Here is a 25,980-nt window from a genome sequence, read left to right on the forward strand (position 1 = left end):
ACCCACATGGTAGTCACCATTGTAAGACAAATTGCTAAATGGTCTTATTAATAAAAAACCTGGAGCCAGATATCGGGGTAAAAACTGAGAGATCAGAAAAGCAGAAAGAAGCCACTTGGAAATCCTCAGCCAAAGAGACCTACCTACTCCCTGCATACCCACGCCTATATATGCTTTTCTGTTCTGCATCTCACTTCCTCTCTCCGCCCAGCTACATCACTTCCTGTCTGTCTGTACAGACCTCCAGACCTCTGGGTTAGTGCTGAGATTAAAGGCGTGTGTCACCATGCCTTGCTCTGTTCCCCAGTGTGGCCTTGAACTCACAGAGATCCGGATGGATCTCTGCCTCCTGAATGCTAGGATAAAAGGTGTGTGCTACCATTGCCTGACTAGTATGTTTAATATAGTGGCTGGCTTTTTCCTCAGATAAGCTTTATTAAGAGTGCACAATATATTGGGGGACACAATATATCACCACACACTATCTATAACTTCATTCCAGGGGATCCAACACTCTCTTCTGACCATTACAGGCACCATACAAGTAGGCAAGATACACATTAAGTAAAATCTAAAAAATGAGATTTTTTAAATCTGAGAGACAAAGTTTTTTGTCTTTTAACACATCTGTTTGGGACATTCAGTAGTGTCTTGGTCCATTTTTTGTTGGTATAACAAAATACCACAGACTGAGAATTCATCTCTTAGTTCTGAAGGCTATACAGTCTAATATCAAGGTGTCGGTGTCTGACAAAACCTCTAGTTCTGTGGTCACTCAGCAGAAGGCAGGTGGACAAGAACTTGCTAGTGAAATGGGTAGATGAGGGAAACTCATTATTAAAGAATTGAAGTGGACCCAGCCTTCATGAGCTAATCATCCCTTAAAGGGCCCATCTTTTGACATGGTCACAATAGGGATTAAGTTTCCAGCATATGAACTTCGTTTGGTGAACACTTCCAAACCACCCCTAAAAGACAAATTAGCTTTGGAGATGTTTGTGAATTAGAAAAAAAAAATTCACCAGTTTCAGGGGAAATGTGTCTACAGGTAAAGAACTTGCTGATCAAATATCACCCTTAGTTCAGGTCCCCAGCATTATCTGAAAGCCAGGCATGGTGGTATCCCCTGTGGCTCCAGCACCAGGGAGGCAGACACAAGAGGATCTCAGGGGCTTGCTGGCCAGCCGGTCTAGTTGAAACTGAACTTGGAGTTCAGTGAGAGACCTTGCCTCAACAAAATAAAAAGGCAGAGAAGCAGTTGAGGAAGAAATGGTCAATCCCTGGCTTCCACATACATACACATAAGTGAGCAAACATAGAGAAGCTTACCTGTGCATGTGCACACATGTGCACCACTCACAAACATGAACAGTCAATTTATCTGTAATACTGCATTTAGAACCTTTTCTAGAGCTAATAAACATAAGCTTGGTAGCCTGAGCATGGCTGCTGACTTAAAGCCCAGAATGTATCTTTTTCAGTTCCTGTTAAACAAGGATAATCTGAAGCACTTTGCTTTCCTGGGGCTGTGTTAGCATGGTCATTGTTCTACCTTTTCTGCTCAGTGACACAGTGTGATTGTAGACTGATCTTGGTTTCTTTACTATCTAGAAGAACATCATGGCAGTTTATTATTTTGATTCCATTATATAAATAGGACCTGAGGAACAGGAAGTATCTATTATCCTACATACTTTAGAAAGACCATTAAGGCAGATGTGGTCTGGCACATATAGTCATGGCCATTTAGGACTTAAGATGGGAGATCCATGAGCCTAGGAGTTTGGGACCAAACTGAGCAAAAGTATTTCAACTCATTCCTTAAAACAAAACAAAAACAAATTACCCTTATACCAGAGGGTGAAACATACCACATGAAACCATGTGGTCCTGGCACATTAGTAAAATTTATCCATCTCAGAGGATGATTTGATGTGCTCAGCTGTCCTGTTTGGATTTTGAAGACAATGTACTACATTCACTGCTCTTTGGTCCTTTCCCTCGTGACACATGACTACCAGTTTTCATGGAACCTGGAATGACCTAACACCTGGTTGATGACCCATGCTATGCCATACAGTGTCTTGATACTTGGGCTTTAGGGCTCAGCAGACCTGATGGTAAACACAAATATGATATGGAGTTTCTTGCAAACCCCAAATGAGAATTGCAGCACTAAGGATGCTACCTAGGATTCTGGAATATGAACATGCCCGATCTGTGATGACTACATTACTAAAAGCCGACTCTTGGCTTATTACCAAGCATTTGGTAGATATTTAACACCAGACTATGGGATACTAAGTGACTTGGTGACATAAACTGGTCCTTAGGAACTGTGTGTTATCTAGTTTACTGAATTACAAGTGCAGGCATCAGAATTTGATTGTTGAACTGAATAGTACATACTGGAAAAGCTTGGCATGATCTGGAAGCACAGGTAAATTTCTAACGAGCTTCCATGGTGTCTGCCCACCCCACACCCCTTTTCTTTTACTTACATATTCTGGCTCAGGGTCATTTAGTGGAGGGAGAACGTGTGCAGACCTGGTTTATTAATAGTCAGCATTCTATGTTAGCACCAATGTGAAGTAGCTTGCTGCTGATTTATGGCCCTGATTCCACAAAGAGGAATGACAGTGAAGAGAGATTCTCCCAGTGGATACAACGTTGATAGTACATTTCATTGACCTTTTCGTTAGGAAGGAAAATTGGCCTGAGGTATGAATCAATATTGATTTATGCACAGTAGGTAATACTTTGGTCAGTGACTTGGAAAGAGGATTAAAATTAAGGAAGTTGGTAGATAAGGTATGGGTGGGTTATTAGAATTACACAGAACGTGAAAATATGTGAACCGTGTTACCCCCCACCTGAGGGTTTCCACCCTGAGAAGTGAGTGATTCTTCAAGATGATCTGCCCTGTAGATGTCAGCCAGCCAGTCTCTTTCCCAGTCACTGTAGTGCTTGCTTAGTTGCCCCAAACGGCAATAAGAACTTAAGCTAAATAGACTTAACAGTGTGGATGTCTGTTTGCCAGCTGTAATTCAGTATTGTCATTATGGAGTGTTTAACATGCTTTAGCAGAGGCCAGTACAGCGACTCCAGTCTGATATTGCTCCCTAGATCAGCCAGCCATCTGATGGTAATCTGATTGTACTAGATGGTTTCTATTTTGATGGGAAAGGCCTCCACAGAAACAGACACATACTGCACAGAGTTTGTCTTTCCTGTCCACAAACTCCTTCTAGTGTCATAACCCATGGGCTCATAGAACACCTTGTTTCGCCTCCATGTATCACTGTCTTTGGACAAGAAACTGAGGTTGCTAAGAATGCGGTGTGCCAGTACAGTCCTGCCTTTGGAGTTAGGTGCTTGGCCTCGCACCCATGAATCAGAAATGGCTAATTTGATATAATGGGAGGGGGTGTCTGCTGACTGAGATGTGGTCTCCACGAAGATATGGCATACAAATTAACCCAGTATTCATATTTTGTCATGTAACCCACGATCAGAATTCATGGGCTTGTGAACCAAGGATTAGAAATCTCATTGATTTTAGATTATTCCTAATAATTATTGGAGAGTTTTTGTCCTTATAACTTATTCTTTGTAATTTTGTCTCTACACACTGGGCTTAGTTATTGTTCCACAAAGGGAGGAAACTATATCTGGAGCCCGTTAATACTCATGTTAGCTAGAATAATAATGTTAATGCTCAAGCTAGAGCCAGTAGCCTGGTTCATACGATGGAAGCCCCAAGTAAAGAATGAAAGAAAGTACAAATCTTGATCTTCTTTTGAAGGCACCATGTTCAGTGTTCATGTTATTCCATGAGAGGGAAATACTTTCCTTATTTAAGCCACTAGAATTTGTTTTACAGCAGCCCAGTTTACTCCCTAACTAGTATAATCCATGATATGTTGAGCTGATGAATTAGCCAAGGTCAACCTGTCTTCAAACAAATTTTCATATGAGAGCAATATCCTATTTTATTTAAGCCTTTTTGAGATACATGTAAAAGCATGTTGATCGATACAAATGCCTCTTTAAATTTGCTTATTATAGACTCTATAACATAAATGGTACATCATAGACTCTTTAATATGGAGGGAAGCATTAATTTGGGCATTAGTGATAGAAAAACTCCTGGCATAGGGAGGACTTTATTTATGATAAGGCAAAATGAATGTGAGAAAGGACCAATAGAAGGAAAATTGAGGATACAGAGTAGAAAACAGTTTATATAAGATGTTAGAGATTCAAAAGCTTTACCTCAGAGTTGATTGATGTAGAATGTACCAGTCCTTCTTCCTTATGACCATAGTATTCCATCATATGGATATTCTACATTTGTTTACCCATTAGTCATTTGGCATTTGAGTTGTGTCTTATGTAGCTAGTCTTTCTTGTCAGACTTTCTTTGGACCCCAGTCCTCAAATAATGATGCAGAGACTTATTATTAATTATGAAAGTTTAGTCTTTAGCTTAGGCTTGTTCTCAACTAGCTCTTATAACTTAAATTAACCTGTTTCTACTAATCTACATTCTACATGGCTTTTTACATCTCTTCCATTCTGTACATCTGTCTCCCTCTGTGTCTGACTGTGTTCCCCACTTTACCAGATTCTGACCCTCTGAGTTCCTCTCTCTGCCCAGAAGTCCTGTCTATTCTCACCTGCCTAGCTATTGACCATTCAACTCTTTCTTAAACCATTCAGGTACCTTAGGCAGATGAGGCCAAAGACAGACACATCTTCACATAGTGTAAACAAATATCCCACAACAGTCTTAGTTAGGGTTTTATTCCTGTGAAGAGACACCATGGCCACGACAACTCTTATAAAGGAAAACATGTAATTTGGGCTAGGTTACAGTCCAGAAGTTTAGTCCATTATTGTCATGGCAGGATGCATGGCAGCACGCAGGCAGACATGGTGCTGGAGAGGTAGCTGAGAGTTCTGCATGTGAATTGGCAGGCAGCAGGGAAAGAGAATGACACTGGGCCTGGCTTGAACATCTGAAACCCCAAAGCCCACCCCAATGCCACACTTCCTCCAACAAGGCCACACCTCCTAATAGTGCCACTTTCTACGAGCCTGTGGAGGTGAGTTTCAAACCACCACGAGTTGCGTCTACTTTTTCATATTATTAACACTAACGTTGCTGTATGAGCTTCTGTGCGGACTTCCCCTGTAATTTCTCTGGGATGCACACCTAGGAGGAGAATTGCTGAGTCACACAGTGATCCTGTGTTTAGTTTGCGGAAGGACCGGACTCCTTTCTCATTGCTGCAGCATTTTATGTTTTCACATGCAGTGTGTGAAGGTCTTAGTTTTCCTGCCCACTCATCAGTGCCTTCTATCGTCTCTTGGGTATAGTCACTCCAGATGGGAAGTGGTATCATGTGGTTTTGCATTTCTGGAATGAGTGCAGATGTCATCATTTCATGTCCTACTAGCCATGTGGTTCACTTGGGACATACGAAACATCTTAAGTTTAGCTACTTAAAATTTCAGATTATTTGTATTTTTATTGTGTTATACTAATACTTTATATTACAATTCAGTGTCTCAGAGTTCATTCTGTCCTCCCCCTCCTGTCTTCTAAACCTTAGGTAACTCTATCTCTGTCATTATGTGCTTTACATCTCTTTAATCCTAGTGCACACATAGTTTCTAACCATGTGTGCTAAGCAAACAGAACAACAAAAGGGTGCAGTTCTTGTATTTAGTTCCTGTTGGTTTAACTTTTTTTTTCAGGTTCTCATTATGTAGCTCACTTTGGCCCAGAACTTACTTATTCAAGACTAGCCTTGCCCTTGAAATCCTCTTTCCTCCCAAGTGTTGGGTTAAGTTGACTCTTACTTTATTTTATTGATTAATTTTTACATTTACTTATTGTTTGTAGGAGAGGGTGTATAGAGGTCAGAGGATACATTGCTGGAGGTAGTGCTTTTCTTCTATTGTGTAGGTTCAAGGACTGAACCCAGGCTGTGAGGCTTGGCAGCAAGTGCCTTTCCACGCTGAAGTGCGTGGCTGGCCTCCACTTTTGTTTTAGATGGAGTTGTGCAGCTGGACTTTAGTTCCTTCCACATTGTACTTGATCCTGGCCAAAGTGCTAAAAATAATTCCGTCCACATCCTGGTTAGTTCACTTATTTATTTTGGAGACTGTGAAACAGTGTCATGGCTGTAAGAGAATTATGTACACAAGTTATGCGTGGAGAATATGAGTACCCACAGCCCTTCCTGCCATTTCCTTTCTCCTGCTCCTGCCTACCTCTCGTCAGCAACCTGTCTCAGTACCTTCTGAGTTAGTTTTACCATGTTCATTGCACAGATAAATAGAAACATTATTTTATAGAATTTCTATTTTATGGGAGGGTATATTATTATTTGATCCATCTTCTACTTAAATGGGTGGAAATTAATTTTGACAGTTGATAATGACCAACTGAATTTTTAAGGACTCATAACAGTGCATTGTGCAGATAGATCACATTTTATTCAACCAATCCTCAATGTGTGGGCATTTCACTTGCTTCTGGTGTTTTACAGTTATAACCCCCACACAAACATAACAAATAACTCTTTATGTTTATTTTCATGTAGTTTAAAGTATTTCCTTGGGGTTTATTAAGTTAATGGTTAAAAGTAAATAAAATCCAGAGGCCAGGGATGGTTGTGCACATGTTTAATCCCAGCACTCAGGAGGCGGAGGCAGGAAGATCTCTGAGTCAGAGGCCAGTGTGGTCTACATAGCAAGTTTCAGGACATCCAGGGCTGCAGAGTGGGACCCTGTCTCAAAATACAATACAATACAATACAATACAATACAATACAATACAATACAATACAATACAATACAGCCAGGCATGACAGTAGCACATGCTTATAAAGGATTACTCAGGAGTTGTAATCAGGAAAACTAGGGGTTTAAGGCGATATCCTGTTGTAGATAAGTATTCCAGAAATGCCTACTGACAGAATCCAGAAACAGTGACACCCCAGCAGCAGGAGCACAACCTGAAAGGAGCCCAGAGTGCCCAGAGAAATGCCAGTCCTGAGGCAGGGCAAGAGGAGGGAATCCTGAAACATTTCCTTGTGCCAAAAACCAGGAAGTGCCTAATACAAATGAGGCAAATGTTACAAACACAGGAGCAGACTCAAAGAGGCTCTTTTAGGGTAAATCTAGGGAATTTCCAACATTAAAACGAACAGGAGGACTGAAGAGATGGCTCAGTGGATAAGAGCACTTGCTGTGTACATATGATGACTTGAGTTCAGATCTCTATTGTGTAAAAGCCAAGTATAGCGCTGGTGCCTATAACCCCAGTGCTAGGTCGGGGAGAGACAGCAGGATCTTAACCCTTGCTAACAGGCAGCCTAGTCTAGTTGGTGAGCTCAGGGCTAATGAGAGACTCTGTCTCGATGAGTAAGGCAGAGAGTGACAGAGCAGGACCCTGGGCGTCCTCCTCTGACCTACACAAGCACCAACATCTGCACACATATGCATGCACACTTGAAAATTAAGTAAGGGTGGCAGTGAACCGTCTTTAAAGAGTTCGTGAATCTATAGTTCTTTTTCTGTTGCTGTGACACAACACCATGACCATGCTGGCTAGTTTTATGTCAACTTGTCACAAGCTAGAGTTAACTCAAAGGAGAGAGCCTCAATTGAGAAAATGCCTCCATATGATCTGGCTGTAGGGCATTTTCTTAATTAATGATCAGTGAAGGAGGACCCAGCCCATTGTGTGTGGTACCATCCTTGGTTCTGGGTTAGTTATATAAGAAAGCAGGCTAAGCAAGGGAGCAAGCCAGTAAGCAGCTCCCCTCCATGGCTTCTGCATCAGCTCCTGCCTCTAGGTTCCTACCCTGTTTGAGTTCCTGTCCTGACTTCCTTTGATGAGGAACATTGAGTGATGTGGAAGAGTCAGCCAACTAAACCCTTTCCTCCCCAACCTGCTTTTTGGTCATGGTGTTTCATCATAACAACAGAAACCCTAACTAAGACAATGACCAAGGCAACTTAAAGGAAGGGTTTGTTTTGAGCTTCAGTTCTACAGAGATAAGGGTCCATTACCATCTAGGCTGAGAAGCATGGCAGCAGGCAGGCAGGGTGGTAGGAATAGCTAAGAGCTCACATTTCCAACTGCAAGTATCAAGCAGGCTCTCAGAACCTGCCCTTAGTGACATACTTCCTCCAGCAAGGCCACATCTGGTAAACCTACCAAAACAGTGCCACCAAATGAAGACAGAGTGTTCAAATGCTCAAGATACTTGGGAGATACCTCATTCAAACCACCCTAGTGTTGCTCAGTATATAAAAGTGTGTGTATGTGTGTGTATGTTTGAAAGAGAGAGAGCTTCTAACTGTAAAAGTAAAAGAAATTATAGAATTATTTTTAAATTTCCATTTAAAATAATTAATATAAAAGTACTTCAGACAAGAATGCCAGGATTACGGAAATCAAGGGGTAAAAAGTCCTTGGACAGCAGTTGAAGACATACTGTATGCACAGTCATTTACTGAAGGTTTTTTTGTGATGTCCAGTTTCATAGTATTTACCCATAAATTCCTTCACTAAGAGGGAGAATGGCTTCTACAAAAGTGAGGACTTGTTGTAACATGCGCTAAGTAGAGACCATGGGTCTGGTCATTGAGAGGCTGGCAGTGTGTGGATCAGTAGAGTGTGGACAGGACAAACTGAGGAGGTGAATGGGATGGAAGGATCTAGTGGTCAGAGTGTGAAGGGGTGGGTCTACAGGATGCTGACCACACCAAAGTTTGGGCAGAGAGGCAGAGACACTTTTTAAAAAGTAAGAACATGTTTTAGTATTTGTTGCATTTTCCTTGAGATTTGCTGCAACCTTTATAGCTGCCCGAGCATCCTGCACCTGACGATGGAGCCTGTTCCCAATGTCTGCTGTCAGACTGTGTGACTTCAGACTGGCTTTGCAACCTGGAGATGTTCCATTAGACACTGAGCAGTTACAGATTACAGTTAATCTCTAGCTTACTTTGATCTAAATTAACCTAATTATACGACTCAGACTTGCTTAGTGTACATTTACAACAATACAAGGTATCTTCTTTTTAAAATATGACCTTCTAAAATGAAAACTTAAAAGATGCCTGGAGGATAATGCAGAGCGCTTTAATTTGTCCAAATGTTGCTAGCGTGTGTTGGAGCAGACAGAATAATGATGGTTTATGTGTTTCTGTCACTAGATAATGCTTTTAAAATCTGTGAGTGTGTGCTGGGGGTGCTGTTTGTGTGTGTGTGTGTGTGTGTGTGTGTGTGTGTTGAAAATGTTGCAGTATATAGTCTGCCACGGTCTTCACAGTTTAGGGGTGGGCCAAGGTACAGAGGGTGTGACGCTGGTATTTGTGTGAACTCCAGCTGGTGATGCTGAGTTTGGTTCATCCGCTTTCTCCTCCCTTTTCCTCCCCGGTCCTTCCCACCAGCGCCACAGCAACATCCTCAGAGTCTGAGCGAACTGCGCCCAGAGCGGGCACAGAGCCTCTTACTGCCAGCAACCTGCGGCCCTGGAGACGACCACAGGCGCAGTGACAGCACCTCGCCACCACCAGCCCAAGGACCGCCATGGCCAAGAGCCGCAGGGACAGAAACAGTTGGGGTGAGTAGCAATCGGTAACTTGTGCAGCCTTCAGAGGGTCTGGTCCTCTGTTTTCTGCTGCCGAGCGCCTGCCTCTGCAGACTGCTCGCTGCTGAAGGAATCGCGCTGTCACCAGTGCTGAGCCTAGTGCAGGCCGGGCCTGCGGCTCCTTCTCCATTCCGTGCCGCCGCCGCCTCCCAGCATTTGGACAGCACCCTACGGACTCAGAGCTCTGGGCTCCGCCCTAGAGATAGGTTAGAAGGTTGGCACACAAGGTGGTCTAGAGCTGTGGTTGTGGGCGAAGAGGGGCAAAGGGTCGATCTGGAGCAGGTGGAGCCCCAGTCTGCTTCCTGGGGGCAAGGGCTTATTCAGATGCTGGCGGGCTCTGGGCGGGCAGTGGAACAATGAGGCGGAGCGCGCGAGCTAGGACACTGCGCTGCAGATGCGTCTCAGCAGCCTGGGATATGGGGTACCCTCCTGAGAGTCCCTAGCACTGCACACTTACTTCAGTTTGGGGTTAGTGGAGGAATCGGGGAGAAGGCGAGCAGAATTGGGGTTTGTAGCCTGCCGCCCAACCCGGATCTATTCAGACTAGCCTCAGGACTGGCTTTGTTCTTCGATTTTTACCTTGTGGAGATACTGGGTTCATGATTCAGCACCGGGCCTAAGGAAGGGCTGGGCCCAGTGGGTTCACGCGCGAGTGGGTGGGCGGTGCTCACGCAGGCAGAAGGGAGAGGAGCGCAGCGATGCAGGAGAAACCGCGCCCCGCCCGCTTTGCTGTTCCAGACCAGATCTGGAGGAGTGTGGGCAGGCTGGGCGGCCTTGTCGGGTTGGGCTCCCTATTTCTTGCAGGCACAGTGGTTAGCTCATCAGCATCTTAATTAAAGCCCTATAAACACAGTTTATGATCGGAACCAGTGTGGATCTCCAACCACCGACAAGGTGGTGTATAGAGAAACATTGTGTTCTACTGGCTTTGCATTGTTATTGTTTTGAAAGTTCACGCCCACTAGGAGTGCTCCTTGCTGCTCTGTCTCCAGCTCGGTTTCTGTCTTTCTAAGAGGATAGATGTACCTTCTAGTTGGTTATTTCTGTTTCCTTTTGTCAAAAGATCATAATGCCTCCTTGCCTCCTGTTGGTGTGGTGGTCACAAGATCAGCCCCTCCTGTGGGCAAGGCTTGCGTTTGAGAGAGTACCCTAGAGCCCTGGTTGCTGTGGAGAGGTGGAGCAGGCAGGCAGTAGTTGACTAAATTTAAGAGAAGCAATTTCATTTCCCCAGATCACCAAGCCTGAATTTCAGTTTTGCAGGCACAGTCTTTGCTTCCTTTGAAAACTTGGGTAAGGTCTCCAGTGTCCCTTTCCATTCCCGTTCTGGTTCTGGAATAGGAATTTGAACACTATTGACCATTCACGGTGAAGGTGCATATGTTCAATTCAGATTTTTGTCTTGATCCCTGGATTGGATCGTTGACTCCACCCTGCCAGGAGCCAGACATGTAGCTGTTTATTCTAAGAATTCTTCTTTATTATGTTTTCACTCATTCTTCTTCAGTATTTGGTTACAGGTTTCTTAGGTAGCCCACCCCCATGCCATTCTCAAATGAGATTTACATAAGAATAAATTGGAACATTAATAGAAATGAAGGTTCCCACAGCATCCAGCCAGGGGTTTTGAGTCAACAGGTCTGAATTAGGGCCTAGAAAGGTGTGTTTTGACTAGTATTGGAGGTGGCAAAGGAGCAGACAGTCTGTGATGTTACTTTGAGAAGCAGTCTCTTGGCTCATTTATGTTTGATAGAATTATCTTCCGAACAGTTTACTCCAAAATCATCAGGACAATATAAACGTGATAGATTAGGGGGACATGCCAGAGTCATGTGCCCACTGGAAACTCCCATTGAAGATAAACACTGCAATTGTGGAGTGTGACCTCAGGGTCCTGTGGGAATGCTTCATGACTTAGGTTTTTACTTGCTGTGAAGTATATATAAAATCAATCATTTAAGGATTGTAGCAGTAAGAGGTAGAGGTTTTAACAAAGATGCTAAATTCCATTTTATTTACAACGTCTGGTATAGTGCCGTGTGCCTAGCACACAGTAGGTATTTAATGACAGCAGTAGAGGCTTACACCATTGAGATAACACCATGTGAGGCAGACACTCTGATCTCCACTTTTTATGTTTAATGGCAGGGCTGTGAGTGCTAGATGGGCGTGTCCAGCTCTGTTTCAGATTCTTTGATCTTCACCTCTGTTTCAGGTGAACCACCTCTTTGAGTAGAAGGTGATTCTGTCCACAGTTGCGCAGGACTCCATTTCCCATGCAAATTCATTTTCGTTATCCCATTTTGTCTTTAGCCTTTTAAATAATTGTGTTTACTATATTTTGCAGATGGAAAAAAATGGAACTCACTGGTAGGATAAATGACTTAGTTAAAAATCATATATTTTGTGAGTTAGAGAACTATGGTTAGAAGCAAGAGTTTTCTTCTGATTTACCTTTTGTAGCTGATAACGTGGAGTGTTTTTACAAATGAGTGAGTTGGGGTATGAGGTGGGGAAAACAGGTTCTCATAAGAAGCTGCAGGTCTCTCTTCTGAGAAAATAGTCTGTTGATACTTAAAGAGCAGTGCAGTGGTCCTTCCAGCTCGCTGTCGTCAGAGATATCATAAAGAAAAAATACAGAGACCAAGTGGATAACCCAGACCTGGGAAATGCAGTGATCCCCAAGGAAAGAACAAGGCAGGCCTTTGCCAGTCTGTACCTAAAAGTTCAGGACCCTGTAGAACTCTGAGATGGTATCTTCACGAGGGAACGCTGCCTTTTAGGTCTTGCAGAGACCAGGGAGGCTAGAGAGTAGAGACACTTGTATTGTCCGCCAGAGTTGGAGGTTGTGTTGAGGATCATACTTGGAGACAGCACTGGGAAGCCTGGTGTGAACAGAACTGAGAATCCACCACCTGAACTCGAATCTGCGTGCAGGTAGTTTGAGTATATGTAAGCACTTAAGAGACAACTTTTCAAGGGTAGGCATTGTTATTATTGTTTTAATGATTGGGAAATCTGAGATTAGAGACGCTAAGGAACTTGCCAGAGGCACCTTGGTTTCTGTGTTCTAGAGCTAGGATTTAAGTCAGGATTGGTTGTTCCCACAGACCCTGTACTAGCAGCTAGAGCAAATGCCAGAAGCTGTCACAACAAGCTTATCTAGGGCTGAGCTGGTAGAAGAGATCAATGCTCTATAAACTCAATCACCTTGGACTAGAAAAGCAGATAAAGTGTGCTAGTGTGGGAGGTAAAGGGGACAGATGAGTATCAGAAACAGTAGCCCAGAAAGCAGTCTTTCAGTGCAGGCTGGAGGACATCTGCCCCAAACAGAGCAACAGTGTAGACTTGTTTGTTTATTTCTGTTACTTTAACTTCCTCAAAAACTTGAGATACAACGTAAGAATTTAGTCTTTACAGTTTGACAAAAACTGACAGGACAATAACACCTTACAAAAACGTTTGAAATAAAGTTTTAACTTGGGCTGCCTTGAAACAAAAGTTGTCTTGAAAACAAGAAATTTCTATTTGTAGAAAAGGCATTTGTGGGAATTTTAGGTTAGGAAATTTTGGGTTTCTGGTTTTGTTTTTGAGGGGAAATTAACAACAATATGGATATAATACAATTATGAGCAGAACTGTGGTAAATGGGCTAATATTGAAGAAGGAAGATATGAAAGTTATAATTTAACAAATTTGCTAAGTGTATTCTTGAAGCTTGGGAGTGAGAGAACTGAGATGTGAAAAATAGAGTGAATGTGAGTCATCAGACCTGAGGTCCACTGGTACAGCCAATCATGAGCATTGAATGGGGGTGGGAGAGAAAGTTAGAATTTGAAGTGGACCAAAGAAAATAAAGAAGTACTGTGTAATTAGAAAGGATTGTTCCTAGGGTCTTAGATCAAAGACCAGGTCTGGATCCAACTCTAGGTTTTGATCTAGAAGAAGCTTTCAAAGGTGTGACACAAGATCCTGATGTCAGTCCCACTGCCAGGTCTCAGAGCTGAGATTGTCTCAGAGGACACAGCTGCTTTTTCCCATGTCTACTCGGGGGTGTGGTGTTGGGAATCAGGAAACCCTGCTGTCTTGGAACGTGTGAGCAGCGTTTGTACAGCATAGAAAAAGACTGGAAAGACATTTTCTTTAGGTAATTCCCATTACTGATGTGGTATAAGTGTTTAAATGAGTTTGCCTTTGTGTGTTTAGGAAATACAGATGATGTCAAAGAAGCTGAAGAATGTTCTGGTGAAATGTGGTTAATTAGAGTAGAACAGAGCTGATGTCTCTCTGGCAGAAAGAACACATGCCCAGCACCAGGCATTTACTTGGGAGAACTCTGCATGTCAGATCACACTGTCGGGATTATCATGACAGGGTGTGATGGAGGCTGTGATGGTCTGGATGGCTGTGGTCAGTCATATACGGGAGGACATGGGAAAGCTGGTGGGTTAGGAGTCACTCAAGACAGAGGTCAGATCTACATAGGATGCCACACTCTCTTACTATAGTCCTGGAGGGTACAGAATGTACAGAGTGCATTCCAGGTCAGCATCCCACTCTCTTCCTGGCTCCTGAAGTGTGAAGTTGACTTTGAAAACTGCCGTAGAGCTGGGCTATTGTTATGGTCACTACTGCTTGTTGTCTCCTGTTTAGAAAGTGGCCACGACCAGCTGTGTTAGTCACTTTTCTTGCCTTCATGAAAACCCGCCTGAGAACACATCCTAAATAAGAAGAAGGGAGACAGCCCACCAAGATAGGAGGCGTGGCCTCAAAAACACAAGGTGATCAACAGGAAGCAGGAAGAGCAGACAGGAAGTAGAGCCTCGCTATAAAACCTATGGTCCACTCCCATTGACCCACTTCCTCCAACAAGCCTCCACCTCCTAAAAGTCCACAGCATTGCCACACAGTGCCACCAGTGGGGAGCCACGTGTTCAAACACGTGACCCTGGGAGGGATGTTTTTCTTCAGACCTTGTCCTCATGAAACAAAACCACAAATTTCTAAATTTCTGTTAGGTCACGTGTACTGTATGACACATACACACACACACACACACACACACACACACACACATATATATAAAACATGTGCTGCATGACACACACATTTATATAATATGTACTGTTTGACACACACACACACACACACACACACACACATATATATAAACATGTGCTGTATAGTCTTACCTCCTGAAGTTTTCTCATTTAACTTGATTCCACTGCTTCTTTCCAAATACAGTTTTCATATGTGTACACACACACACACACACACACCACTCACACATATATATGCACACACATGTACACACATGCACATGCCAATGTACTCACACATGCATGCACAAATGCATGTGCACACACATGTAGGTGGAGTTTCTCTGTGTTTCAGCAGCCACTCCCCAAATAACCACGCAGAAAATTATTATTAATTATAAATGCTCAGCCAGTAGCTCAGGTCATTACTAGCTAACACTTTAAATTAACCCATATTTCTTATCTACCCTCTGCCACATGGTGGTACCTTCTTTCAACATGGCACGTTCATCTTTTTCTCTGCGTCTGCTTGAGACTCTCGTCATCCTCTGTCAAGCTGTCCCACCTACATCTCCTGCCTTGCCACCGGCTAGTCAGTTTTTACTAAACCAATCAGAAGGCACCTTGGCAAAGACACATCTTCACAGTGTACAAAAAGATTATTCTATAACACACACACACATTCACATGCACACACATGGACACATACACAAACACTCACAAACACACACACATGTAAACATGTATGCACACATGTACACACACACACACACACACACACACATACACGCACAGGCACACACAGACTTAGGTTCTGATACCAAGTTGTTTTGATGACTCCCGGGTTATACCTTTGTCCCCTTATCAAACTTACCTTTAGTCCAGACTAACTATAAATGAGATCCTGTGCTCACTGGGAAAATCATCCACCCCAAGATATTTCCACTCTTGAAAAGGTTTTTTAGGTTTGAAAGCTTTTCTTCTTTACCATAACAATTCATATGAATATCTTTATGAAAAGAGCATATAAAATACACATATTCAGCTTTAAAGTAATGATGATCCTGTGTCCCCTCCCTCCAGCTGAACTTTATCCGTTTTCCCTCACTCTACATGTGGCCCTCCTTAGTGGCATCCTCTCCTTCCCCCTACAGAGGTGAACACATTTACACACTCGATGTTCTTGTCCTCCGGATAATTTGAATAGTTCCATTAAGTAAATATATGTCCCTCCCTTCTTAAATCAGGAGCCCAATATGTCCCTAAATAAATAGATGTACCTAAGATTATTTAGTTCTGTTTTTTATTTACTTCTTTCTTGCAGTCTTGGGGAGTGAGCTGTGCCCTGTATCAGTTTGGCAAGCACTCTACCACTGAGCTATATTCTCAGTACATTTTTTGCTTTTTATTTTAAGACTGAGTCTCATTAAGTCTCATTAAGACTAAGTCTCATTAACCGTGAACTCACTCTGTAGCTCAGGCTTACTGTCCTCAACATCCTAAGTAGCTAGCGTTATAGACTTGCACCACCAGGACTGCCTTAGTTTTACACTTAAATTTCTTTTGAAATTAAGATATAATTGCATCGTTTCCCCTTTCTTCTTTCCAACTCCTCTCATGCACCCCTTCTGTGCTCTCTCAGATTCATGACCTCTGTTTCTTTAATTGTTACATAGTATGTAAATGCACATATATTCCTAGCTATGTAAATACATCCTGCTCAGTCCATATAAAGTTACTTGTGTGCAGATAATTTCAGCTGACCATTTGGTATTGGATAGCCAGTTTGGGGGCTCTTCCCTGGGGAAAACTTTCTCCGGCTCTCAGCATTCCTTAGTTGGCTATAGTTCTTTGTCTAGGGTTGAAGCCCCATGAGATCTCCCTCTTCCATGTTAGCGTGTATACTGGTATTGTCTTTGTTCAGTTCTTGTTGAGGCAGCCAGGCTGATGAGATTTAATGGGTGTAGCTTCTGTGACATTTCTAGGAGATGAAATTTCACAGTGTAATATAAATGCAATCTAGAGTGTGCACTTTTCCAAAAGCAAAATATTTTGTTCGCCCTGTCTCCTCATGCACTCTTGGTGTCATAGAGAGTGTTGTAAAGTAGCATGCGGCCTCATCATTTTCTCAGCCCACCTGTACTGACATGTGAGCATGAGTTCCTGTGTTTCTTCATGTTCATGAGTTCCACTCTATGCCTGTTTGTCCTTTGCCCATTCTGTTTTTTTAATCTTCTTGATTTTCTGAATTCTTTATATATCTTTTTGTGCAGATCCTATTTTGTGATATGACTTTTTATGTTTAAATATCGTAACATTAATCAATATTCCCCTTTATGGTTTGTGATTATTTTTTAACTTTCTTTTTATTTATTCTTTGTGTCTTTTACATCATGCCTCCCAATCCTACCCACCTCTCTCCTCCACCCCAGAATAAAATAAAACAAAATTTAAGAGAAAAAAGGGGGGAAAAAAGGGAGAAAGAGAAAGGAAAAATCTTGTCGTGGAAGCTGCAGTATGATGCAGTAAAGCTGCACAGTAAACCCCTTTATCCATACATTTTTACATGCAGGTGTTCATTGCAAAGAATTATTGGTCTGATTTGAGGACCCTGGTCTCTGCTACACCATTGATTCTGGGCCCTCAATGGAACTCTTCCTGGACATCCTGTTGCTGCCCTGTGTCATGGAGGTCCTGCAGCCCTGGGTCCACAGGACCAACACTCCCCTCCAGGGTGGTTGAAGGGTTGGTCAGCCTGCCAGCCCTCCCTTGTCCTCACCACCAGGGGGAGCTCTTCTGCATTATCCTGGCTAGTTCACCCCTTGCAGCAATGAGCAAGGGGCAGGACCAGTTCTCCTGCTTTCACATCCTCAGGGTCAGGTTCTCCCACACCTACACTTTCAGGGCCAGCTCTACTGTGTTGTCCAGGCGAGGTATAGGGGCCACTCTTCCAAGTGCTGCAGCTGATGAGGGGCAGTGACAGCTTTCTCACTTTTATGACCTCAGGGCCAGCTCTTCCACATGCCTCAGGTATTGATGGGTGGTGTGAGGGGGAAGGGCATGGCAGATAAGTGGGGTGTGGCCAGCTGTCCCACTCTCAGCCTTCGGGCTACCTCACCCGAGCCTATACCAACAGGGTCAGCTCTACTGTGCTGCCTAGGCATGGAGCAGGGCCCACTTTCCTGAGTGCTACAGCTCGCTCATCTGTCACAGGCAGTAAGGGGCAAAGGGTCAGGGGGGCATCTTTGCCCCACCCACACCTCTGCATGACAGATTTGTAGTGGGGACAGCTCTCCCACACACATAACTTCCGGGCTGACTCACCCACACCTCTGCCAGCAGAGCCAGGTGAGGTGCAGGGCCTGCTCTCCCGAGTGTTGCAGCTGGTGGGGTCAGAGACAGCTCTCCTGAGCTTATGACCTCAGGGCCAACTCTCCCACCTGGCTTAGGCATTGATGGGGACATCTCTCCCCCGCCCATGCCGCCACAAGACAAATGAGTAATGGGACAGCTCTCCCATGCTCACAACTTTGGGGCTGGCTCACCCACATCTCATGGTTTGTGATTTTTATAGCATAAGAAATTTTCCCATATCCGAAAGTTTAAACATAGTCTCTTACTTGATTTTAAAGATTGCACTTACTTTTTTCAGTATTTTTTTATTGTAAAATATACATAACACAATTTTACCATTTTAATCATTTTAAGTGTTTGGCTCAGTGACACTAAATACTCATATTGTGTATCACCACATCCATTTTAAATTAATTCTAAAACTGAAACTGAAACTCCTCACCTATTAAGCACACTTCCCCATCCATTCTCCTCTCAGCCCCTTAAGACTAACATTGGATTTTCTTTCTCTGTGATTTTGACTACCATAGGTGCTTCATATAAATGCAATGTTATGTTTTGTAATTGACTTGTTCACTTGATTCTTTTCTATGCTTAATTAGATTTTAGCATATGTCAGAATTCTCTTCCCTTGTAAAGACAAGTGATGTTTCATTGTGCATATACAATGAACAAAACAATACATATACAATGTACAAACAAAATATACAGCATATTTTGTTTATTCTTCCATCAGTAGATAGGCATTGGGTTGTTTCCATGCTTTTGCTATTTGTTGTAAATGTTTCTGTAAAAATTGATGTGCAAATTGTTTTTGAGACCTCATGTCTTATATTTTTTTCTTTAGGAAAGGATAATCTTAGGCCCTTTATTTTTACAAATTGTAGAATTATCTGGGTGTTGGGGGGTGTCTCATCCTGAGGGCACCACTTCCTTTAGTCTATGTCTCCTTACCTTTTTCAGTACAAACCTTGGCTCCAACATAAATTTTCTGAGACTTTTTTTTCTCCTCAAACTGTATGTTTTCTATTTCTTTTTGCCCTACTTGCGCTTTTTATTGTAGATCTGCACAAGAGTGATCACAAATACCATGCGACATATCAATGGTAGACTGTCTTGAAATCTCCTCTGCCAATAAAATTAGTCTAAAACTTTTCAATTTAGTTTGAGGCAGATTTTTAGGACAAGGGCAAAAATTAGCCACATTCTTTGCCAAAATAACGTAAGAGTGATCTCTAGCCTAGTTGCTAATATTATCCCCCCAACACCTTGAAACCTCTTGAGCTGGGCTGTAGCCAGAGGCTTTTCTGCATCCAGTCCAGTCCTTCAGCCACTTGTAAAATAGTTGCTCAGAGGCTTATATTAATTATAAATGTTTGGCTGATGGCTCAGGCTTATTACTAGCTAGCTCTTATATCTTAATTAACCCATTTCAGTCTGCTGGCATGTTGTTCTTTGGGCAGCTGGCTGGCTGGCGTCTCTCTTGACTCTGCCCTTCTTTTTCCCTGTATTCAGTTTGGCTTTCCCACCTAGCTATGTTCTACTTTTCCATAGGCCAAAGCAGCTTTATTCATCAACCAATAAAAGCAACACATATTCACAGCACACAGAAGGACATCCCACATCACTGGGCCTCCACGGTCCACATAGCTCTCACACTACTGTCTTCTAAGTTCCTACTAGCATGTCCCATTAAGTCCCACTTACCGTGTTCAACCACTTTCCTAATCCAAAGTTCAAAGTTTTCCACATTCCTCCACAAAACAGCATGTTCTAATCCATTATAACAATAGCCCACTCCCTGGTACCAACTTCTTAGTTACTGTTCTGTTGCTGTGGAGAGACAGCATGAATGATCAGGGCAGCTTACAGAAGAAAGAGCATATGAGGGTGAGTCCATGACCATCACGGTGGGGAGCACAGTGGCAGGCAGGCATGGTGCTGGAGCAGTAGCTGAGGTCTTAGAGCCTTATCCACAAGAAGGCAGAGGAAGAGCCAAGTGGTGTGGACTTTTGAAACCTCAAATGCCACCCCCCTAGTGACATACCTCCTCCAACAAGACCAGAGCTCCTACTCTTCCCCAAACATTTCCACCAACTGTAGACCAAGTATTCAAATGTAAGAGCCTGTTGGGACCATTCTTATTCAAACTACCACACACTGCTTTCATTTATTTTGAGTGGATAAACAGAAATATAATTGTTGGATCATTTGGTAATTTTTTGACAAAGTACTATTCTGCTTTACAGCACCTGTATCATTTACACTCTCACTAACAGTGCACTCAAGTTAATCTTTCACACTTTTTTTCTGTAATTTTCAACATTTTTGGTAATCCTTTTTCATAGGTGTTTTTAATTTCATTTAATGTGTGTGGATATTTTGTCTATATGTATATCTGTACACTACATGCATGCCTGGTGCCTAAGGAGGCCAGAAGATGGTATCAGATTCCATGGTACTGGAGTAACAGATGGTCGTGAACTACCATGTGGGTGCTGGGAGTCGAACCCACGTTCTCTGGAAGGGCGGTCAGTGTTCTAACTGCTGAGCCACTTCTCCAGCTCCCACTTGTATTTTTTGTTTGTTTTGTTTTGTCTTAAGCTGTTCGAAAGACTATGGCTCTTTGCTTTGATTTTCACTAAATTGTTGAATTTCCCCTGTCATCTGGTTATGTAAGAGTATTATTTAATTGCCAAAAATATGAAAATTATCTAGTTTTAGGTATTTGTTGAACTTACTAGATTTTTTTTATCCATATATTTCATCAAGTAGGAAGTTTAGTTACTATTTTTCAATTGATCTTTCTAATTCCTACAGTGTATTTCTGGCACACCTGATGGTGTTCTTAGGTTTCTTAGGCTGTATTCACTTTTTAAAATCATCTTTCTTTTTGTGTATATATGCATGTATCTGAGGGTTTTGTGTGTGTGTGTGTGTGTGTGTGTGTGTGTGTGTGTGTGCGCGCCAGAGGTTGATGTCAGGTTGGTTTCTCAATCACTCTCCATCTTATTAATTTTTTTTTCTATGGTTTTTCCAGACAGGGTTTCTCTGTGTAGCTTTGCACCTTTCCTGCATCTCACTCTGTAGACCAGGCTGGCCTCGAACTCACAGAGATCAGCCTGCCTCTGCCTCACAAGTGCTGGGATTAAAGGCGTGCGCCACCACCACCCAGCTTTCCATCTTATTTTTTGAGACAAGGGTCTCTCATGAAACCTGGAAGTCAATCTGGCTGTCAGGACCCAGGCATCCCCTGGTCTCTGCCTCCCATCCTGGGAACATGGCGTGTACCAGTGTACAGGGTTTACATGGCGCTCAGGTCTTCACGGCTTCATAGCACATACTTCACCAACTAAGTCACTCTCAAGACCCCCTTTTCTATTTTTGTTCTTTAGACAGAGTAATTAAAAACTGATCTATTTTCAGTATTTTTTTTAAATTTTTTTTCTTGCTCAAATCTGCTTTTAAACCCTTCCAGTAAAATTTTCATTTCACTTATAATTTCCAGCTATGGAATCTGTTTCCTTTTAAGTTTCTTGTCTCTACTGACATTTGCACTGCATTCCTTCTCTCGTTAAAATAATAATAGCTCTATGTTTGCCTGTGTACTTACTTTAGCTGAGATACTTTCTTTTCTTTTTTTTTTTTTTGGTTTTTCAAGACAGGGTTTCTCTGTGTAGCTTTGCGCCTTTCCTGGAACTCGCTTATGGAGACCAGGCTGGCCTCGAACTCACAGAGATCCGCCTGGCCCTGCCTCCCGAGTGCTGGGATTAAAGGCGTGCGCCACCACCGCCCGGCTCGAGATACTTACTTTTCATACAGCACTGACTTGCTGTATTTCAGCTACAGTGCTCCCGCTGACGTTTACTTGACATGCTGCATGTCTGCGGTACTGTGAGAAAGCTTTTAACTCATTCTCCAGCAGACCTGTCACCTTATCTTTCTCTGGGAGGATTGCTGTGTTTTGTTTTGGTTTTCTTTTAAACAAGTCACACTTTCCTGTTTGTGTGCCTTGCAATGTGCTGAGAAGTAGACCTCTAAATCAAATACATGCTAATTATAGAAGTCATATTCGGGCTGCCCCCCATGGTTTGCTATTGAAAAACAAAAGTTAGCCAGGCGGTGGTGGCACACACCTTTAATCCCAGAACTCAGGAGGCAGAGGCAGGCAGAGAGCTCTGTGAGTTCAAAGCTAGTGTGGTCTAGAGAGAGTTCCAGGACAGGCAGGGCTACACAGAGAAACCCTGTCTCAGAAAAGCAAAACAAAAATAAAATAAGATAAAGTAAAATAAGTTGTTTTAATTGTTGTGTCGAGTGTGAACTACAAACTCAAGGCGCCTCGTCTCTTTCCCGGGTTGCCATCTTTCTTTGGTCATGGGAAGTGGTCACTTTCCCCTGTGTACCCCGTGGCTTTTGAATGCCCTCTGACTTTGCAGAGGACAGAAGGAGAAACGGGAAGTGGGGTGAGGTAGCAGTCCTTTGAGACCTTTGGAAGTTGTGGTGGTTCAAATGAAAATGGCACCCGTTAGGCCCATAGTGAGTAGCACCATTAGGAGTGTCAGGGTCTGTGAAACCGGGAATAACCCACCAGGAAGACCAAGTTCGAGCAAACAAAATTTGTTGAAAAAGGCTGATATATCAGGAAGGCGGCTGGTGTCAGGATGCAGACTGCGTCCTCAAGGCAGGGGAGAGCAAGCACTTTAAAGGAAAAATCTGCAAATCGTAACAGAACATGGGAGACGTGGTTAGGGACTTTCCAGGGTGGCGGACCCCAACCTATTAGGGAGCCTCTGGGGTTTATGATTCTGCCTTAGCTTAGAGCCATCCACTCAGGAGAGGATGGAGCTTTTGTGGTTAGGCTGTCTCTTGGGCATTTGGGGTTAAACCATTTCCTGGAAATTTGGGATAGAACAAATTTTAGGGGGTAGTCATCTCCCTCTGTTGACGCAGTGGTCTAGGTGAAAATGGAGTCCCTCTTGTGAAGTTGGACTGAACAGGAGGTATGGCTTTGTAGGAGTAGGTGTGGCCTTGTTGGAGGAAGAATTTCACTAGTGGGTGGGTTTCAAGGTTTCAGATGCTCCAGCCAGGCCCAGTGTGTGGCACACTCTTCCTGCTGCCTGCCAATCCAGCTGTAGAACAGTCAGCTACCTCTCCAGCACAATGTCTGCCTGCACACCCCCATGTTTCTCACCGTGATAATGGACTAAACATCTGAACTGTAAGCCAGCCCCACTTAAATGTTTTTCTTTATAAGAGTTTCTATGGACTGGGTGGTGGTGGCGCATGCCTTTAATCCCAGCTTTTAGGAGGCAGAGGCAGGTGGATTTCTGTGAGTTCGAGGCCAGCCTGGTTTACAAAGTGAGTTCTAGGACTGCCACAGCGGTTATACAGAGAAACCTGTCTTGAGAAAGTAAAAAAAAAAAAAAGAGTTGCATGGCCATGATTTTTTTTCACAGCAATAGAAACCCCAACTAAGACAGAAGTCTACATGAGCCACAGTGAGAGAGCTTTCAACAATAGCTTCCTGGTTGTGGGTATCCTTCCATGATCAAAGCTACTCTCAACAGTGAGAATATAGATACCAAATTTTGAAGAACAAAGTCCTTATTGTCCATCCTGGTTCTAACCTGCACACACTATTCCAGGAAATGGGGCTAGGAGAAGGGTATGAGATGGATATCTGCTTCTGAGTGAAGAGCCAACATTGACTGAAATTAACTGCAGTTTGCTGCCAGGCTAGTTCCTCAACTTTGCATGCCTTCAGGAGACCCCAATGCTCCCAAATTTTCCCTGCTCTTCTCCTTGTTCTACTACAAAAGGTCAAGACTTTTCCTTCTTTCTTTCTTTCTTTCTCTCTCTCTCTCTCTCTCTCTCTCTCTCTCTCTCTCTCTCTCCCTCCCTCCCTCCCTCCCTCCCTCCCTCCCTCCCTCCCTCCCTCTCACCCTCCCTTTTTCCCTCTTTCTTCCCTCCTTCCTTCCCTTCTTTCTTTTTCTAATTTTCTATTCTTGCCAGGCTATGGTGGCACACACCTTTAATCCCAGCACTTGGGAGGCAGAGGCAGGTGGATCTCTGTGAATTCGAGTCCAGCCTGGTCTGCAGAGTGAGTTCTAGGACATCCAGGATTACACAAAGAAACTCTGTCTCCAAAAAAAAAACAAAAAAAAAAAAACAAAAAAAAAAAAACCCACAAAACAAACAAACAAACAAATAAATAAATAAATGTTTTCCTGTTCTCTTTATTTTGTATGTGAGCTTGGGGAGGGAGAGATGGTATTAAGGATTCAGCCTAGGGTGTTGCACATTCTAGGCAAGTGTTCTACTACTGAGCTATGTCCTAAATCCTTATTTATTTATTGTTCTCTCATATATTATATCCCGACTGCAGTTTCTCCTCCCTCCTCTCCTCCCAGGCCCTCCCCACTACCTTCCTTCCCCCCCAGGTCCACTTCTCTATTTCCCTTCAGAAGAGGGTGGGCCTCCTAGGGATTGTCCTTGTCTTTTAGTTATAGTTTTAAAAATAATCACTGAATATTGAACATTAGCAGATTTGCTAATGAATAATTTTTGTCATGCATTCAAACAATATGATTTTTTTTAAATTTATTAGGATGTTTTAGTACATTACTGAATCTCTATTAAAGTCATCTGTTGACCCTACAATAAAGCTAGGCTACTCAGTGTTACCTTTTGAAATACATTGCTGATCCTATTAATCCTTTGATTAAGATATTTACAAAGAAGTTTATAGTGAATTTCTTTCCTTGTACTTTCTTTATTTGACTTTAGTATTAAACTGTCAAGATTATATTAAGGTTATAAAATGAGTAGAGGCTATTTATTTTTCTATTATTTTTATCAGTTAATATAAAATAATGATCCAGTTCCAGGAAACTAGTCTATTAAATCACCCTAAACTGCTGTCTCTAAAATAAGATTTTGAACTGTTGATCCAATTTCTGCATTGGTTATAGAGCAATTAGTGCTTTCTCTTTCTCCTAGAGTCACTTCTAGTAATTCATGCCTTTCTTAGAACCTGTCCATTCATTCACACAGCACAATTGCTCTTGGTTTCTATTATTTTTCTTGGTTTAAATTCTTTTTTTAAAATTTGTGTGTCTTTTATCTCTAATTATTCAGTGTCTTTTTTTTCTGCTGTATTTACCTAATTTCTGTGCATCTCTTACTTTTTTAGACATATTCTTTTATTCTTTTTTAACTTTAAAAATGTAAGATACACCCAAATTGTCCATTACATATATACATATATACAATATAGTATATCTATATAGATATATATGGCTATAGATTTTCTCTAAGTGGCAATTTTGTTTCTAATGTATGTTGATGTAATTTATTCTCTTTGGGTATTAATTAACTATCTACAACAGTATCGACTTTCCTAAACTACAGCTTATTAACTGTGTGCTTGGGTTATTCTAGTCAGAATATTTGTTGTGTAGGAGCAATGCCTTCTGTGGTAACAGAGACGTTCCATACTTGCAGTGGTCCAATGTGAGCAGACATAGGCCAGTGTGGCTGCTGAACATGTTAAGTAGGGCAAACAACAGTGAGGAACCAAATATTTAATGCATTTAAGTTTAATTCTGTAAAGTTAAATAGTCACGTATGGCTACTGGCTGCAATGTAAAGCATTCATGCTACCAAATACCCATCGTTTGAATTGTTTTTATGTTTAGATTTTATTATTTTTTTACATTTTGTGTGTTTGAATCTTTGCCCGAATGCATATCTGTGCACCACATGCATGAAGTACCTGCAGAAGTCAAAGAGAGTGTCAGGTCCTCTGGGCCTGGAGTCACAGATGGTTGTGAGCTGCTGAGCTGGGTGTTGGGAATGGAACCCAGGTCCTCTCCAGCAGCCGGTGCTCTGAGCGGCTGACTGTGACTTCAAATGAC

General features: G+C 42.6%; 1 protein-coding gene across 1 annotated transcript in view; it reads left to right on the forward strand.

Annotated features, from left to right (window-relative positions):
• Atl1 (atlastin GTPase 1) overlaps nucleotides 1-25,980 on the forward strand; it is an 81,073-nt gene that overhangs the window by 8,599 nt on the left and 46,494 nt on the right. Inside the window, exon 2 of the mRNA XM_059279922.1 lies at nucleotides 9,475-9,647. Coding sequence (XP_059135905.1) covers nucleotides 9,614-9,647 — 34 coding nt within the window. The 5' untranslated portion in view covers nucleotides 9,475-9,613. The remainder of the gene's footprint in view (nucleotides 1-9,474; nucleotides 9,648-25,980) is intronic.

Source organism: Peromyscus eremicus, chromosome 14, assembly GCF_949786415.1.
Source record: "Peromyscus eremicus chromosome 14, PerEre_H2_v1, whole genome shotgun sequence".
Classification (NCBI taxonomy): domain Eukaryota; kingdom Metazoa; phylum Chordata; class Mammalia; order Rodentia; family Cricetidae; genus Peromyscus; species Peromyscus eremicus.